Source organism: Taudactylus pleione, unplaced genomic scaffold (genome assembly GCF_031769625.1).
Source record: "Taudactylus pleione unplaced genomic scaffold, aTauple2 ptg000007l, whole genome shotgun sequence".
Lineage (NCBI taxonomy): Eukaryota > Metazoa > Chordata > Amphibia > Anura > Myobatrachidae > Taudactylus > Taudactylus pleione.
In genome coordinates, this window is record NW_028284410.1 from 30245652 (window position 1) to 30266129 (window position 20478).

A 20478-nucleotide genomic window follows, 5' to 3' on the forward strand; every position below is an offset into this window, starting at 1 on the left:
AACCACTAAAAAAGTTTTAGTCTTTGCAAATTGAAGGGGTTTAGTTGCTTTTCTGGAATTACTTAAACAGGATGTTTCACAGGAAGAATATCCAGCCCTTCCTCACTTATATCATACTGTAGCGTCGCAAACTGTTTTCAAAACTATTTACAGGACCATGTAAACAGCATAGCATATGTTTCAGAACAACTGCTTCCAGTAAGTAAACAGACACAAATAGTACATCAGTGTAAGGTAACTGCATGGTCTCTGACAAATGATTGGCATTATTTTTGCACTTATCTGACCCCATAGTGTGTCTCTTTTTGCACACAAGCAAACACTGGACTACAAAAGGTGTCTATGGTTATATCTTATGTCTCCAACATGTATAAACTTTATTTAGTCTGAAAGGTAAGGTGAGCGCACACTGTATGAAAGCTTCTTAAAGGTAATTCTACTGCATTAGTTCATTGACAGTGAAAAAGGCACCTACATTGGATGAGCTATCATTTGGAAGCCCATTTAGTTCAAGTGAATACTTTTCCCACCTGGTACATAGAGCAATACATTGCAAGTGTTGATACCAATTCAGACAGCTGTAAATATGTAATTTTAGTACATGGCGACTGTTTTATTGCATGTGGCTAGTGTACATGCAAAAGTCCTTCTCAACCTAACAGGTCCCACTAAAAGTATACATCTTCAGCAGAGAAGTGCATTCAAAGCAATGTAATAATAAGCTTCACAAATACAAAAGTTACATATGTCTTGAAAACAGCACCAATGCCTTCTAACTCTCATGATTTATTTAAGCCATTACTAATGGTACATTCAGAAGTGTTTTAGCAACAACAACAAAAAAAGCAAAACGGTATTTAAGTGAAAGGGGTGTCAGAAGGAGTAGGAGTTTTGACTTTGACATGTGTTAACTTCTCCAACCTGCATCACCAAAACAATTTTCTGCCTCTCCTCATCAAGGCACACTGTTAGTGGAAAGAGGCAGGCAGTTTTATGTGTGCTATCAAGGCAGACTGGTGCAAAACCAAGATATTAGGTGCTCTGCAACTGTAACCTGTTCTGTCTCTGGGCAAAATAGTTTCTTAGCTGGCATCCTCATAAATGTACCTATCCTGTAATGGAGCTTATTTATACATAATCACTGGTGATGAGTTTAGTGTGGAGAATTAACAAAGAGGACAAATGGAGAACCATACCAACCAATCAGCATCTAGCTATCATTTTATAGAATGCAGTAGATAAATGATAGTTAGAATTTGACTGGTTGGCAACACCTCCACTTGATACCTGTAAATCCCCCCCCACCCTTAAGGTCTTCTGAATTGTTTTCATATTCTTCGATGTGTTGCGTAAGAAGTCTTACACACTTTACATATGGATCAATGCTTGTGACAGAGGTCGGATGAGTGAATCCTGAATAGCTTTGCCTGGTGCTTGAGAGGAGGTGTGTGATCGATTGCAGACACCTCCAATCCAATCAGATTCCAGTCAAAACACTTCTCCCTCTCTCATGATTCTTACAGCTGTTAGCTGGGAAACCAGTGAGGGGTACATTTACTAAGTGGTGGCTTGTGCTAGGCACCGCTTCCTGGCGCGCCTAAGCTCGAAAATTAAAAATGGCGTATTTTGTTTATGATATCATGCTCATGCTGTTTAACATTCAAGGCATAAACAAACAATTTATTTACCCCTAATATTAATTTGATGATGATATTAGAATTTGATGATTTTAGAATTTTGAGTAAAATGAAATGTAATTGATGTTGCATTATATACAATTAGACAAGCATGAAAGGTATGATTATATATTGTGGGGTTTTTGCTTGGTCTCAGTAGCACCAGTGACACCTTTAGGTCAGAAAACGCAAAATAACATACTAACCAAAAGGAGAATCAACACTTAATTTCCAATATTATAAATAAATAAATGTAATTAAATTCTACAGAACATATAAAAATATATTTTTTAAATATATCTATATATACAGTGTATTTCTTTTGAAAACAACTTTTTGCAAAACCTATTATAATTTTAACATTTGCTAAAGTGAATCTTAACATACTGAGCCTCTTTCACAAAAGCTTCCTTGAACATGCCACGCACTTAATTAGCATAAGGTCCACCAATCACAGCAACATCTGAATGATTGTGGGCTGGTTCTTCATCTGCATAGATTTCCATCAAAATGCATAAGGTTACAGAGCAAGATAGGAGTGTTTGTGTAGGAGCAGTAGTTTGCATCAGCTAATTAGAGAAGTTGGGCGGACATCTGGTTTTGGGGTATATTTACTAAAAAGTGAGTTTTTAGAAATGGAGATGTTGCCCATAGCAACCAATCAGATTCTACTTAACATTTAACTAGCACCTTCTAGAGGATAATAGCTAGAATCTGATTAGTTGGTATGGGCAACATCTCCATTTCTAAAAACTCTCACTTTAGTAAATATACCCCCTTTGTGTCTTGCTAATTTGGTGAGAAGAGCATTTTTAGTACCACATGTAATAAAGATGGCCCTCACTCTAATAATTAATAAAAGCTAAACCAAATAGTAGTTTAGTAAATACAAACATTTAAATGAAAAAGATGGCTCTAAAGTGAGAGGAAGTTGAGCTTATCATATGATCAGGGCCGGATTAAAGGGGGGCGACAGGGGCGATCGTCCCTGGGCCCCCACACCTGAAGGGCCCCCACACCCAACCATCGGTGTTAAAGTGAACTGGAGGAGACGGAACCAGTTCCGCCTCCTCCGGACACCTAACCCCGATGCCGCACGGAGACACCAGGCGCCCACTGAGATTATAACCAGCGGGCGCCCGGCTCCCTCCCCGCAGCGGCAGCCAGAGCCGGAGACTAGAGCTCACGTGAGCTCCGGCTTCCGGCTCAGGCAGTGAACTATGGGAGAGACGTCATGCGTCTCTCCCATAGCGCAGAGGAGCAGCGCCAGCCGAGCGGATCAGAAGGCAGCGGGAGCGGTGCTTAAGGTAAGTATGATTTTTTTTTTCTCTTTAGCGCAAGCGGCTTTTCCACTGCTGGGGGGACATTACTTGTGGGGACATTACTACTGGGGGCATTACTACAGGGGGCATTACTCGGGGGGGACATTACTACTGGGGGCATTAATCGGGGGGGCATTACTCGAGGGGGACATTACTACAGGGGACATTACTCGGGGGGGACATTACTACAGGGGACATTACTCGGAGGGGGGGGCATTACTACTGGTGCCACTACCACAGGGGGCATTACTACTGGTGCCACTACCACAGGGGGTACAACTACAGGGGTATTACTACTGAGGGCATTACTATTGGGCACACACAGGGGGCATGACTACTGGGGGCACAACTACAGGGGTATTACTACTGGGGGTATTTATACAGGGGGTATTACTATTGGGAACACTAGTACTGGGGTTATAACTACAGGGGGTATTGCATAGGGGGCACTGCATAAGGGGCAACACTCCTGGGGGCACTATTACTGGGTGCACTGCATAGAGGGCACGTAATAGGGGCCCCCACATGTTTGTTGCCCAGGGGCCCCCACAGACCTTAATCCGGCCCTGCATATGATGTTTACACCTTTGCACAGTAAAGCTCTTCAGATCTCCATTCTATAGTCACGTCACAGGGTGGTCATCGAGGTTCACTGTTGCAATGCACATTTTAATTTAATTCTCTATGTCTTTAATAAATAATAAACTGCAAGCTTAAAAAGTACTTACATTAACAACAAAATGTTAAAAATATTCTTATAAACCTCTGTAATTTAAAAATGCAGCTCCTTTCATATACCGGCCCTGTAGCAAATACTTTGAATATTCAGTGCTACTGGTAAAGAACTATACAAACTTATAGCATCCAAACATTTGTGTCCTGTGGTGTCAAGGGATTTCCAATAATCTATGAGAGAGAGGGACTCTATTGTTCCTACTTATGTCTACGTTCCTCTCCCTCCATTCCCATTCAGAAATGTAACCTGTTATCATATATTTGACCCCTTCAGAGAGCTGCTTCTTTTGTTTGATACCTGGCATCGAACCCGCAGCCGAAATGGAGGGGTTAGGCTCTGTCAGGGGTCTCCACGCTATCACCCAGTCCCCTCTGCTCTGAAATCTACAACACCCCCTTACTGTGCAGGGGAAAGGTAGGGGTCCCCGCCAATGTTACCAAGCCCAGTGTTTGTCCAAGTGTATTGTGACAGAGGGGCCTGCAAAACAGAAAAGCAATGCATTTGAAGTGCAATATGTGGTGTGCATTATGATATACACTGTATATGAGTGCAGTGGACCTCATTCAGAGTCGGTCGAAGCGGCCGCACCGGTCGTACGCGAAAAGGGGCCGTATATGCAAATGATTCCCTCGCAAGTTGCGTCCCTAAGTTCAGATCGGTGGTTGGCGACCAAGGGGAGGAAGCGGTCGGAAGACAAAAAAATACGCCCCTTCTCGTACGCATTGCACATAATCTCCGGGCATATAAGGATTAATCAAGACCATCGGCAACCATCGAAACTGGTCGTAGAGCTTAAGGTTGACCATAACCTCTCTTAAGCTCTACGATCATGTCAGTGTAAAAACCTCCCATATCACATGTGCCATGACGCTACTTTGTTAATTATGCACTCCCATAAACCGTATGCACTCCCACAAAACGCCGTCCGCATAATTAGGCACGCCTGCGTTCGGATCTCCACTCCCCCGTTTTCAAGCACCTTCCCCTGTTACCACCCACAAACGCCTCATTCTGTCACTCAAACTACTGACCTGGCTGTGTTCAAGGAGAGAGAAATTTCTGATCGTAGCGGCTAGTTTGCGCACGCGCATTGCGATCTGTACGCATGCGCAGTATAGCGAACATTGGTGGCGTACCACCGTGCGGCCGCTTCGACAGACTCTGAATGAGGTCCTGTATGTGGTGTGCCATGTGATATACACTAGTGCAGTATGTGGTGTGCATTATGATATACACTGTATATGAGTGCAGAATGTGGTGTGCATTATGATATACACTGTATATGAGTGCAGTATATGGTGTGCAATGTGATATACACTGTATATGAGTGCAGTATGTGGTGTGCAATGTGATATACACTGTATATAAATGCAGTATGTGGTGTGCAATGTGATATACACTATATATGAGTGCAGTATGTGGTGTGCCATGTGATATACACTGTATATAAATGCAGTATGTGGTGTGCAATGTGATATACACTATGAGTGCAGTATGTGGTGTGCATTATGATATACACTGTATATGAGTGCAGTATGTGGTGTACGTTATGATATACTCTGTATGACTGCAGTATGTGGTGTGCATTATGATATACACTGTATGAGTGCAATATGTGGGGTGCAGTGTGATATACACTGTATATAAGTGCAATATGTGGTGTGCATTATGATATACACTGCATATGAGTGCAGTATGTGGTGTGCAATGTGATATACACTGTATATGAATGCAGTATGTGGTGTGCAATGTGATATATACTGTATGAGTGCAGTATGTGGTGTGCAATGTGATATACACTGTATATGAATGCAGTATGTGGTGTGCAATGTGATATATACTGTATGAGTGCAGTATGTGGTGTGCAATGTGATATACACTGTATATGAGTGCAGTATGTGGCGTGCCATGTGATATACACTGTATGAGTGCAATATGTGGTGTGCATTATGATATACACTGCATATGAGTGCAGTGTGTGGTGTGCAGTGTTGTGGTGTGCAATGTGATATACACTGTATATAAATGCAGTATATGGTGTGCAATGTGATATACACTGTATATAAATGCAGTAGGTGGCGTGCAATGTGATATACACTGTATATGAATGCAGTATGTGGTGTGCAATGTTATATATACTGTATGAGTGCAGTATGTGGTGTGCAATGTGATATACACTGTATATGAGTGCAGTATGTAGTGTGCCATGTGATATACACTGCATATGAGTGCAGTATGCGGTGTGCATTATGATGTACACTGTATATGAGTGCAGTATGTGGTGTGCAATGTGATATACACTGTATATGAGTGCAGTATGTGGTGTGCAATGTGATATACACTGTATATAAATGCAATAGGTGGTGTGCAATGTGATATACACTGTATATGAGTGCATTATGTGGTGTGCCATGTGATATACACTGTATATGAGGGCAGTATGTGGTGTGCCATGTGATATACACTGTATATAAATGCAGTATGTGGTGTGCCATGTGATATACACTGTATAGGAGTGCAGTATGTGGTGTGCAATGTGATATACACTGTATATAAATGCAGTATGTGGTGTGCAATGTGATATACACTGTATATGAGTGCAGTATGTGATGTGCAATGTGATATACACTGTATATGAGGGCAGTATGTGGTGTGCCATGTAATATACACTGTATATGAGGGCAGTATGTGGTGTGCCATGTGATATACACTGTATATAAATGCAGTATGTGGTGTGCCATGTGATATACACTGTATATGAGTGCAGTATGTCGTGTGCCATGTGATATACACTATATAAATGCAGTATGTGGTGTGCAATGTGATATACACTATATGAGTGCAGTATGTGATGTGCAATGTGATATACACTGTATATGAGTGCAGTATGTGGTGTGCCATGTGATATACACTGTATATGAGGGCAATATGTGGTGTGCCATGTGATATACACTGTATATAAATGCAGTATGTTGTGTGCAATGTGATATACACTGTATATGAGGGCAGTATGTGGTGTGCAATGTGATATACACTGTATGAGTGCAGTATGTGGTGTACCATGTGATATAATATAAATGCAGTATGTGGTGTGCATTATGATATACACTGTATAAAAATGGAGTATGTGGTGTGCAATTCATATACACTTTTTATGCGTGCAGTATGTGGTGTGCCATGTGATATACACTGTATATGAGTGCAGTATGTGGTGTGCCATGTGATATACACTGTATATGATTGCAGTATGTGGTGTGCCATGTGATATACACTGTATGAGTGCAGTATGTGGTGTGCCATGTGATATACACTGTATATGAGTGCAGTATGTGGTGTGCCATGTGATATACACTGTATATGAGTGCAGTATGTGGTGTGCCATGTGATATACACTGTATATGAGGGCAGTATGTGGTGTGCCATGTGATATACACTGTATATGATTGCAGTATGTGGTGTGCCATGTGATATACACTGTATGAGTGCAGTATGTGGTGTGCCATGTGATATACACTGTATATGAGTGCAGTATGTGGTGTGCCATGTGATATACACTGTATATGAGTGCAGTATGTGGTGTGCCATGTGATATACACTGTATGAGTGCAGTATGTGGTGGCCATGTGATATACACTGTATATGAGGGCAGTATGTGGTGTGCATTGCATTCACCTATACACAGCATTGCCAGCCCCTCTGATTTAAGTCTCCAGTGTTCTCCATGTGTGTTTTGTGACTGTCAGTATATTATTCTGTCAATGTCACTTTATCTTTTCCCCCTAAACTTCATCACTAATCTCACTTTGCAATCCCTCTTTTCTCACAGATCTTAATTTATTTTCTCTAACGCACAGCTAGCAATATATACCCTTACCATTCATACAAATGTATGGAATTTAGGGACTGAAATTAGGGATGTAGAACTCCTCTAGGTTGTTTTCTCTTTAGTATCACTGTGACCTTCATTTGACTTGTTTTATCAGGAATCTTCCTTTCATGTTGTGTAGCAGGCATGTAGATACAGGACTACACCGATATTGGGATAACAGTATTTGCTAAAAGCTTAAATTAGAGCAGAGCTTTTTAAAGAATAGATTTGCCTTCTGTTTCCCTTAACTCTTGAATGAAATGTTTTATGACCAGAACTGGTAGATTAAATGTACAGATTAATGTTCCATTCGTATTACCCACAAATGTCTTCCGTTATCAGACTGGACTGTGTGTAACAGTAACCCATGACCTCTTTACAGTAATAAGCGGAGTTTCTTTCGTCTGTATGCTGGCTGGAAGCCCAGGTATTTAACTACTGGAATGGGATGATCTGCATGTGCCTGTCTGTATTAGGCAATAGACCAGCCTGCTCTGCCAACAATACAATGTCCATTAGCAAGACTTGTTGTTCTGCTGACCAACAGAAATTCTCAAAGGGTTTCTATGTATTGGGTTAAAGGAAAATATAAAACAAATTAATACAAATACATATTCATTTACATATTTCCACCTGCAGCATAGTTCTGTGACCACAGGGGTAGAGGACTGAATAAATCACTCACTTAGGATGCACATAAAGGGTCTGATTCTGAGTCGGATGAATTTCTGTGCACGGACACAAGGAGTGCATGTGCAGATGTAAATGTATGTATTTCTGCGTATTTCCCTCCTATTCGCAGGTGTATGGAACTCCGACAGATCTGTCTTTCAGTGAGATTGGGCGTTTTGGGGAGGCTACCATGTGAGCGCGCAGGACCACCCTGTCTTGTGGGAGTGTCATTTGAGTGTCCTGGGCCAGTATGTAAAGATCCGTGCGGTTCGTGCGTATGGGGAAGGGAAGCCTGTTTCTGACGGATCACTTACACCTAGCATGGGGCTGGTGCATGTGCCAGTACTAATGATGGCTGCGGAGGGTAGTGTAAAATCAATGTGTGGCATGGCATTCCACTTACACACGCGCACACCCCGGTATTAGCCCTATGGATTCTTGAATTAGCATAAGGTAGTAAATCAACTACAGCAATTATGTGTGTGACTCAGAATCAGCCCCTGTGTACTGGAAGCTCGATAGTATAGAAATAGCACACAGTATTTATTCCTGCACATAACTGTCTATGTAAGGGTGACATGAGTCCTAGGTGTATCTACTAGTCCAGATAACACAGTCTAATACATGATTATTATTATTATCATCCTTTATTTATAGGGCATCCCAAAGGCTCTGCAGCACCTTGCAATGTGCACATACAGATAATTCCATACATAGTATACAAAACAGTATAAACATGGCAGTCAACACATTTATGCAAATACAGACACCATAAACACAATATCAGCACTGGCTGAACCTGTACCCTACTTAATTTTTGCAGCAGACAGATTCAGATTCATTGTGGGAAGTGGAAAAATGAAAGAAGGGATATGAACACAAGGCTAGAGGACCCTGCTCCGGAGAGCTTGCAATCTATAGAAGAGGGGCTGACAGATATGGTTGACACAGAGGCGTGAGTCAGTGTACAGGCATGAAATGGATGGGTTAGGATACGAACTGATAGGCTTTGATAGGGAGAGCGAGTGAGTTCCAGTGGTGGGGAGCAGTATGTTAGTAGTCCTGGAGGCTGCATTGGGAAGAGAGGCGGCAGTTGTCGTGAGGTCAGAGATAGAAAGGAGAGGATTCAGTGAGAGCTTCATAGCTGAGTGATATGAGTTTAAGGGAAAGGGAGCCAGTTTAGGGCCAGTGTAAAAGGAAGCTAGATGCCGAGCTGTTGGAGAGAAAAGTGAGCCAAGCAGCAGTGTTAAGGATGGATTGGAGTGGAGGGAGGCAGGAGTCAGAAGGGCCAGATAAAAGGCGGTTGTATTAGTTCAGTGGAGAGATGACCAGTGAGAGGATGAGGGCCTCCAGGGTAAAATGGTCTTATCCTGGAGATAATACCAAAAATGTCAATCCTAATACATAGACATCCTTAGTGTTATGTATGTTTAATCTGTTGTATTATTATCACTCTCCAAAAAGCTGTACATTCTTAATTTAACCCATTGAGTACCAGCACAAGCGACAAATGAATAGATGTAAAATTACCTTTGCTGGCACACAGAGGGTAAAATTAAAGAGGATCCGCTAGATTTCTTAAACCCCTTCACTGCCATGAGTATATGCAAAATCTTGGTCACTCAAATGGCAGACAAGGACTTAAGACTGTCCTTAAGATGTGTTTGCATGCAGATGGTTTCCAAGGATCGCAGTAGAGGAATGAGGTGAAGGATCGCAGTAGAGGAATGTGGTGTATAGGATCGCCTGTCTTAGCAGCATGTACTACTGCATTGTATTGTAACCTACTCCGAGAGGATTTCTGCAGGAGAAATGGGCGTCAGATTCAAGGTGCTTTATAAATGGATCTGAAATGTTTAGTAGTGTCTTGGGGTTTTGGATGAAATGGAATGTGTGTTATTTGCTGAATAGGGGATTGTTGTTTGCTTGAACAGAATAATGCAATATAGTTTGTTCTCAGAGAATGGCTTGTTATCTAGTTCTTGGCATGAGTACTTATCATGGTGATAAAAAATTTATTGTTTTGCAGGGTAGCTTTCTCTGTATAATGTTTTTGCCAATCAGTTTTTAAAATGAATCCATTATTTGATTGGTAATGTTTCAACATAATTGTTTAACGTTTCCAAATTTTGGAACGGAGATGACAAGGATTTGTGTTTCAGACACCAAGACCCTTCTGGCACTTTTTTTTCACCATGTTGAGTTACTGTATCTATTTCGGATCATTCAATTTAGAAAATGCATGAATTCCTTAAAGACCCCCCAACTCCTAACTGCTACCAGTAGCATGGTAAATGATTCCATTGCTTGAGATATTTTAAATCTTCACAATTAGAATAGGCAAGATAACCTTGTCACATACCAATACACTATCTCTTTCACTCCCCTCTTATTTCCTCCTCATTTTATCAACGTTCAGACATTCTACTTTCGTCCTCTAATATGTCATTTGCCTGCTTTCAAGCCAGTTTTCTACTTCATCTATCTCAACCACTCTCTTTGTTCTCTGTTTCTCTGCTCCTGTCCTCCTAGTAATAAGGCAGGACTAAAAGATCGAATACGAGGTGCTGGTGTCCCAAAACAGATCACACGGAGCAAACAGTATTTGGCTCCTCCAGAGCGAATTTCTCCTGGACCAGACCTCACAGCAGAAACTCCTAGTCCTACCAAGGTGCAGAAAAGTTGGAGCTTTAATGACCGTACAAGGTTTCGGGCATCATTAAGACTTAAATCAAAACCCCAGGCAGATGGTGAGTATAGAGAAATGCAATGTTAAAGTCTTCTGCTTGAAAACTATCAGCATAAATAATGTTCAGATACACAATGGAGGCCATTTACAAAAACACTGAACGGATACTGCAAAACCTTTTGGTTTTTGCATCAATGTGACTGGATATTCTGCCCATTATGTCTCAGGGTGCACACCTACAGATGTGTCCTTGCTCATCTAGCCCTTATTTGCCATTCAGTGCTATTTGTCAGACGTGAGCGAGCCACCAGGTCCCATGCAACTCTGCTAGTGTCAGGCGTCGTTTTTTTTGGCCAAAATGCATCTAAGTTGCAATGTGATGTGACTAGAACGCACTAGGAGACTGTGCTGATATGTGACACTTGTATATCTGTGTGCAACTGAGTTTGTATACGGAACTTGGCATGGATAAAAGCTTTGGGCGCTGCATCATAGCACTTTGCATGCTGATTGAGAGACTCAGTCACACACAGTTATACAAGTGCCACATATCAAATGAATAAGCACAGCCTCCTGGCGTGTCCTAGTCACATCGCATTGCGACTTAGATGCATTTTTGGTAAAAAAAGATGCAACAAATACGCCCGGTTCTAGCAGAGTCTCATGGGACACATCTCACCTCTCACATGTGTAATGTTCTCTATTTCATTCTAATTCATTCTGACACCTCAACAACATGGAAATTCAACTAGATGTACTGCATTAAAGTCTGAAGCAGCCACTAGGCAAGTGTAAACAACATGTCTGAGTACCCCCATCTTCCACTCATTATCACTCATTGCAATAAGACTTATAGGCTTTTCAAATCTTCTTGGTTTATCCTTATTTTTTGGCTTTCATTAATCATTTGAGTAAAAGGATATCAAGATTGTCTTTATTACATGTGGAATTTGTGTGTGTTAAACATTATCTTACATTGCTCGGAGTGCACCTAGAAATGCGCACAAAAGTGCAACCTGGAGGCGCAAAACCAGTCGCAAAAAAAACTATAGGATTAAAGCTATAGGAAATAAGGAGATCAGAAGATTGACAGCTTTGAGCTGATGCGAAATGTAAATCCTTTCATGCACCTCTCCACACAAAAATGAATACCTCTAAAAATGTGCCCTCTCTACACTTCAAAATGAAATACTATTTCTGCATTGCTGCTCAAAAGGAGACACATCGGTGCATCGATTGCATGCATCATCTCAAGGAACGCCTCACTCTACTATACTCACAGCTGTCTTGCTCCCTGACCATTAGCTTCTCAGGGAAATCCAAAATATATATAAAGGTGGTTCAATAAGTAAGGTAACAAGACCTCTCACATGTGTAATGTTCTCTATTTCATTCTAATTTCCCACCAGGCCACAGCAGGTAGACCCCTGCTCCCCCTCATGGCCATTAGACTGCACCTCATATTAGTCATACTGTCCCAACATCAGTGGTCGTCCATTGAGGTGCGTATCAGCAGCTGAAATTCATCACCAACTTGTCAAGGTGTACAATGATAACGTCACGTCATGGAAACAGGTTTGGGTTTGGTACACTGCCTTTGATAACAGCAAGACAAAAGTTCAAGATGAGCAGTGATCCAGCCAGCCAAGCACGTCCACCACAGATGACAATTTGTGCCACATTGAAGGCCTGATTCAGGAGGACAGGCGCATTTACAGTAAGTTAGTGTTATTGCTGATGAACTTAACATCTCAGTGGGTTCTGTGCACAACATTGTGTATGAGCAACTGGGGTGCAGGAAAAACTGATCACACTGGGTACTGAAGCAAATCACAGAAGTTCACAAAACCAATAGGATGGGATTGTCTCTGTGGTACCATGAGGAGGGAGTGCAGTTCCTGCAGTGTATTGTTACAGGTGATGAAACATGGGTGCATAATGTGACACCGTAGACTGAGCAAGCATACATGACATGGAAAAACACATCGTCCCCACCTTTAAAAAAATTCAAAACAACTCCATCAGCAAAGAAGGTCATGGCGACCGTGATTTGGAACCACAAGGGCGTGCTTCTTGTTGATTTTCTTACCATGGGAGGAAATCAATAAGAAGCACGCCCTTGTGGCTCTGAATCACCATTGGGAGATACTGAGAATGCTGGCTGCTTTTGTGACACATTGAACTGGTTGCCGAGGGCTATTCGTCGAAAACGACCTGGGTTGCTGCGAACAGGCGTCGTCTAGCTGCACGATAATGCCAGGACACACTCAGCCAGCCGCGTGAGTTGTTACGGTGCTACCATTGGAAGGTACTGGACAATCCTCCGTACAGCCCTGACCTGGCACTGAGTGATTTCCATCTCTTTGAACCATTGAAGAAGCTCCTTGGTGGAAGGCGATTTGCTAAATGACAGTGAAGTTCAGTAAGCCATCATCCTGGCTTCAGGCGCTTGAAACTGATTTCTTCTAGGCCAGAAACGATGCCCTGGTGTTGGAACAAATGCTTAGACAAATATGCGGACTATGTGCAAAAATAATCTATACTAAGGCCATACTATTGATTATACGTATATGTATGAGTTGAATAAATGTATGTATTGTTACCTTATTTATTGAACCAGCCTCGTGTATTGCACACATTCAATAATACCATAATACACCATTGAAAAAAAATACCAAGGAAACCATGCTTCTCAAACGACAGATCTTCAGACATACTATGACTTGTCACAAGTAACTTGTCTATCTACCACTTTAAACAAATCCCACAAATAACATCATGACCCATCTCCAAAAGTACCTACCCTCACCCCACTACCATTCAAAAGCAAAGTCAGATAGTTCATAGAGACAATTCCTAAGAGAAAACTGTAATGCATATAGTGTATCTCATCTCTTGGTACTAATTCCAACACCATCATCCAGTATCGACCCCACTCTACCATGTCCACCATCTGAGACAGACATCATTATCCACCACATGACATTACAGCATTGGAACTGTGTTTTTGCACTTTTGTAAATGAGACTTACTGGAAGTCAGACTTATTGATGAATTCTATTTTTATGGAAAGTGCTACCAAAGTTTTGATCACTGTAGTGGAATCTATTTCTATATAACATATATTATTTTTATAACCAAGATTAACAAATTGTTCTTCTTAAGTATGTGCTTTCTGCCAGCAGAGGGCGTTGGAGATGACAGTAATGACGAGAAGAGACTTCCCAGTGATCTCACCATGGAAGATGTTATGCCAACTGTAAAAACCTTGATCAGAGCCTTTAGGTGATTGTAATGTAATATTAAATAGCATTGTGCATGTTTATAGCTAGACACATGAGGCATGATAAAAATTTGTAAGTAAATCCGGTGTATTTTGCTTAAAACAAAAAAAAATGTACAGTTATACTTATCTTGTGATGCGATTACTCCTTGTTTCCATCTGGATGTCAGGTACAGAACCACTAGTGATCTATTCCAATTATTCTAATTTCTAAGTATTAAAAATCAGAAATCTGATTAAAAAAAGTATCCAAATTAAAAAGTAGAAACAATACCCTTAGACGCTTAGAAGCAGAGACTTTTACTGATATACTAGTGTTTATGGAATTTCTCTTTGCTAGTTCATATGAAGTGCCACAGTGCCCAAACAGAACTCTCACCCTCCTGCTTGTCACTTCAGGGGTATTTATAGAGTTGGCAGATCACTGTAAGATTATATTCCCCTTTACAATCTGTACATATAACCTAAAAGAAAATGTACAGAGATGATCATTTCTTAGTATATAGGGCCATAGATAATATCACATTGCAAAAAAATACAGTTACTTTGTGAAATACAATACTTTAGTTAAGTGAAAACTGGGTAGCCACCGGTTCAAATACTGACAGTGAAAGATCGAACGCTGAAGATCCCAACTAGGGCTTGTAAGTAGCTTAACCCTAACCTCCCCCCGATGGTGCCTAACCCCTCCTTCCCGCACCCTAAACCTAACCCCGCGAGGCTGCCTAACCCTAACCTCTCCCCAGGGGTGCCTAACCTTAACCCGCCCTCCTTGTTGCCTAAACCCTCCCTGAGGGGTGCCTAACCCTAAATCCCCCCAGGGGTGCCTAATCCTAACCCCTCCATCCCCAGCTAAATGCGCATACCGCTGTTCGGGCTTCCGACGGTTGGGATGCCAACGCCGGTATCCTGATGTATATCGGCGCCGGCATTATGGCGGGCGGCGGGATTCCAGCATCGGTATTTCAACTGCCGGCATATCAATCGCATCCCATCCAACTTATATAGCATCAACGTGGTAACGATTTCACTACTTCTTGGAGTCTGTAAATATAGTGCCTGATTCAGAGTGTGTGCTGATATTTATACAGCTGAGCGATGTTTCGCTACTACACATGTGCGAAAAGTCTAAAAAACCTTTACTGCGCAAACACAAATCAATGTGTAAGATGCTGTTCCTAATTGTTTATGGTATCGCTAACACTTGAGATGAGAATTCAGGAGATGCTGAGATATTGATTCAGTGCCTTGGAGAGTCACAGAGAAATGGAAGCACACCGAGGGATTGATTCTGAGTCAGACCCTCGCAATGCCAATATTAGCGCAAATGGTTGATATTTTACAACTGTGCACGTGTCTAAGGGGCTAATTCAGGATTGCATGTATGTGTAACGACTTATCAGGAATCTGCATGTGCGCATGACCCATCCTGGGTCCTGTGTGATCACAAGCAGCCTCTGCCTGATTGCCAGGGACTGGGTGGTGTTCCCGGAAACGTGGGGCGTGTTGGCCCCGTTTTCCGGGAGTGGCAAGGCCAGGGGCTAGTTTCCTGGCCTCGCAAGCTGGCCGGTGGCCTGGTGCCGTCCCACCATCGCGACCGATGGTTACCACGACCTCAGTCGCCGTGCTGGGATCGCCAAATGCAGCAGGGGCTGTCATACACCTCCTGTTTGCATTTGCATATTAGCAAGGATGGAATTGCAAAGCTGCCTGCGTGCAGCTTTGCAATTTTGTCCTAAGCTGAATCACCCCGTCACTAAAACATTGCACAGCTATACGTCTAATGGTGTGTCTGCACATAGGCACAGTTGCACTTGAGACACACGGTCACAGAAATGTATTGGGCATTCCTGGGCAGTGACTGGGAGTTGGCTATTCAATCATATGGATATGCACTGTCTTATATGGGTGTTTGTGTAGAAACAGGGAACAGATCACTACTCGTCTGTCACCCAATGCTGTAATCACAGCCTAGGTGGTATTCTAAGTCACCAGTTGGTTGCTCATAGTTAAAGAGCCACCCTATGCCTAAATGTAATGGTTCATAAATAATGCATAGGTTGATACTTGAAATAGGACTTTTGCCTGAAATGACATGTTGATAATTTAAAAACACACTGTTGTTGCCAGTTGTTAAGTTATATTTGTTTATCAGTTCAATCAGATGCCACCCTCATTACTAGCCTCAACATACAGTAGGTAGGATGTTTATGTTAGTGCTCTATACCCATAAATCAGAAAGTCAAAGTTCTCATAAAATCTGGGGCCTCTGTGATAAGTGTAACAACAACTCCTGGTATTATTTGAAGCTTCATCTCCTCTGAAATTATATTCTGTACTACATAATTCTTTCATTCTTTATGCATACTGCCTCCTGCCTTGTAGAAAAAAGCTAAATACAATCTAATTTCAAATAAACTGCAGTGTTTAGATGCAGTTTATGAGTTTGCATTAATTCAATTCCTCTTTCATCATATAGGTACAGATTTCTCATTAGATCAGGTAAACCAGAGATAGTAGGTTGTAGGGTCCTTAATTGGGCAGTAATTGTCCTCCTTAATAATTAGAATCTGCTCAAGTATTGCAATGATTGTTTTATCTCTTGAATAGCAGAGCAATTAACATTTCTTTAGATGCATTTCCATTTTTATATGACACATTGCACAGGTTGCAGCCTGCTTCATCAGATAGAAAACATACCTAAACAGTAGGTTCAGACATATGATAAAGGGATAAAATAGGACCAGTGTTGTCTGTATGGAGCATCCACAGAAAAATATGTCCTAAGAGAGAACTGTCTGCTCTATTTTAGTCAGCTAATGTTAATGAGAAATCTTTACATTTCATTTTGAGGGGATACCGGATGTCACTGTATCTCATAGAGGAAGGTACATTAACCAGATACCTCTTTCTAGAGGAGTGGCGCAGGTCTCTCACTCCAACATCTTTCATTGTGTGCAGGATATTGAAATTTCTGGTGGCCAAGAGAAAATTCAAGGAGACTCTCCGTCCATATGACGTGAAGGATGTGATTGAACAGTACTCCGCAGGTCACCTGGACATGCTTGGGCGAATAAAGAGTCTACAGTCACGGTTAGTCATACACTGTACTGTTAATAGCCTACACTGCAGGTCAGGAGTATGCTATACTGTATATTTAAGAGCTTATAGCGCAGAAGAGTAGTTCACTTTACATTAAGGCACATGCAGTGCTAGTACAATATACAAAATACAATATTGTGATCTAAGGGTCTGATTCAGTAACGTACACAATTACTATTGATCACAGTTGCTAAAATATGCTAATGCTGCCAAAGCACAGCCAACATAAAGACGCCCACTGCTGCACCCTCTTATCCGTCCAATGTCGCTCTTCTGTGTAAACATCGGTACCATCGACGCACATCAGGCAGTCATGCAGCATTTACAACAAGTCTGACCAGCTGCAGACAATGCAAGTCTCCTCGCACGCAGAAAGCTCTCATGCTGTGTATGCAATCGCAGTGGCTAATTTATGCACACCCATAAAACGCGTTCAAATGTACAGACACGCCTGTGTTTTTCTGACCACTCCCCCGTTACCACCCCCAAACGTTGACAGCCTGTCATTCACATAGCGATGGATACATCTGTGCGTCCATAATCGCAATGCAATCGCTGTGCACGCGCAGTGCGGATTATGCTCATTGGTAAACAATCATGATGATTTATATATCTTTTAGCATGTTGTCCTTACCCAAGTGCTCCACTTCCAGCACCTTTATGTGTCATGGACTTTAATGGTAATTGATTTTATTGCAGAGTGGACCAGATCATTGGCCGGGGTCCTATCCCCATGGAGAAGAAGCCACGAGAGAAAGGAGAGAAGCTTCCTATTGGCACTGAAGCAGATGCCGCTGATGAGATGAGCATGATGGGAAGAGTAGTGAAGGTAGAGAGGCAGGTGAGCAGCGATCTCCCTCTCACATGTGCAAAAGCGTGTATGTATGTAACCACAGGCACACTATAATTATTAGCTGAATGGGAGAAGAACAGAAATGCTTTTCACCATCATGTACAGCAATAACCTATTAGTACATTATGTAGGACAGCACTTGAGTTACAATAACCACTTATATGTTTTACAGGAGCCTATCCAAAAGACATCTAACCTAAAGAAATCTTTCATTGTATTTCTCAGGATGTGTGTCTTTGAAAGCTAGCAATCTGATTGCATGCTGTATAATGTACACAGGGCCTGATTCAGAGCCGGACGCTCTTTGAGAGAGTTCGCTCTGAATCAGTGAGTCCCTTTTTTTTTTGACAGATGGCTTCCTGGCCGCTTGCATAGCTGTGTGTGACCACCCACAGCTTATGCGAGCGCCCAGGTGATGGTCGCGATGGTCACGACCATCGGGGCTTGCGACGAGACCCTTGTGGTAGGGTCTTCTGGCTGCAAGCCCCAGTGGACTTCCTGCTCTAATAGAGCAGGAAGTCCACCTACTGACATCACGAGTGATGTCAGTAGGCCGCCCACAAACGGCAGGCGTTCCCGCAGAAACGCCTCCATTTGCCCAGCCACCCCCCCTGCCCGCCTCCAAACCGGGGCAAGCTGTCCACCATCGACAGCTGCCCCGCTTTGCTGCGAGACCCTTAGTGACGGAGCGCCCGTCGCTGGCCGGGTCTCACACAAATGCGCACACCGTCTGAATCAGGCCCACTGTTCTCTTGATACTATAACATGAGTGCCACTTAGAAATAATGGGTTACAAACAAGTACAACCTGTATTATGCATCAAAGCTTGGTAACCATCCAACACACATTTTCTATTAATTACATACTCAGCCACAAGATGAATAATTAAGATGACTGTCACTGTGGAGTCACAAGCTTTTCATTGTAATTGGCCACCCTAGAAAATCAGTTCAGTGGAGGAATGAGGCTGTTTGCCCTTGTAGTGACAGCACTTTGTGGGATGGATAGAGATTACTTTCAAAGACAGTTCTGATTATTTTAAATCCTCAAAAATATGTATGTACACAGCTCATTTATTTCCCTTTGGTGAGGTCATGTGTCTGCTTATGTACAGTTGCATCTGCTTATATGGGTAAGCAGCTGGTGTCAGTGGTGTGCCATGGAGGTTAGTCCATACGACAGATAACTTAACCAGAGATTGGTTTAGTAACCGGTAGAAAGCAGGTGCAGAGTAGCATTGGTTAATCAGTATGCAGCAGGTACACTATGATCTCCAGGTGCAGCCAGGTACGTATGGGGTTAATGCTTTGGGTGTGTAGATAACATATAGGTAGCAGTGGTGACACAGTGGTGGTTGCTATAATATATGGGGCCTGATTCTGAGCCGCACACGCTATGCCAATATGAGCGCAGTTGGCTGATGTATTAAATAATGTGCATGCATCCTGATTTTTACCACACAGAGGGCCTGATTCAGCAAGGGACGCAGTTGCTAATATGCTCACAATCGGTCGATTGTTGCGTATGTGTCTTCAGGAAATACAATACAATGTTGGCACCTATAGGAGTATCATGGGCTGCTCTTTAGCCTGAGATAATTCTGTATTGTAGCTGCAGCTACCGCAGGATAATGTCAGGGCATCAGATGTATGAGGCATAACAAAATGTGGCTCATGCAGAACAGCAGCAATGAATAAAGCTACAGGATGGCAGAAGCAGATAAAATCTTGTATTTTGAAATGACTGAGTCACAGTTCTGAGCTTAAATGAAATATAGTGACTTAGAGGACAGTTTATGTAAGACAGCCCAAATGTCAAACACATGAAACCATCCTTGTGTTTAGTAAAGACATGGGGGCAGATTCGGCGGTGCACGCAAAGGCATTTAAGGGGCGGTACGGGGGTGGCTATTTGGGGGGGGCGGTACGGTGGTGGCTGGCGTTCCCTGAAACGGGGGTGTCTGTCCCGTTTTCCGGGAGTGGGAAGGAGCTTTCTCCGGCACCGTCCACCATCGCGACCATCGACCACAGTTGGTCGTGATTGTGATCCCAGCCTGCGACCTCCGTCCCAGTGCTGGGATCGCAAATGCAGCAGGAGGTGTCATACACCTCCTGCTGCATTTGCATAATAGCAAGAACGTAATTCCAAAGCTGCCTGCGTGCACTACACACTACAGTATATGCCTGCGTGCACTACACACTACAGTATATGCCTGCGTGCAGTACACACTACAGTATATGCCTGCGTGCACTACACACTACAGTATATGCCTGCGTG

At 42.5% G+C, this 20478-nt stretch overlaps 1 protein-coding gene across 2 annotated transcripts in view; it reads left to right on the top strand.

The window, feature by feature from the left end:
- KCNQ4 (potassium voltage-gated channel subfamily Q member 4) overlaps positions 1–20478 on the top strand; it is a 179493-nt gene that overhangs the window by 156503 nt on the left and 2512 nt on the right. Inside the window, exons 9-13 of one of the 2 annotated variants that reach the window (XM_088462787.1) lie at positions 4008–4148; positions 10807–11024; positions 14146–14248; positions 17208–17339; positions 18048–18189. In XM_088462787.1, the coding sequence (XP_088318913.1) occupies positions 4008–4148; positions 10807–11024; positions 14146–14248; positions 17208–17339; positions 18048–18189 (736 nt within the window). The remainder of the gene's footprint in view (positions 1–4007; positions 4149–10806; positions 11025–14145; positions 14249–17207; positions 17340–18047; positions 18190–20478) is intronic. The other variant, XM_088462779.1, reaches the window with a different exon arrangement.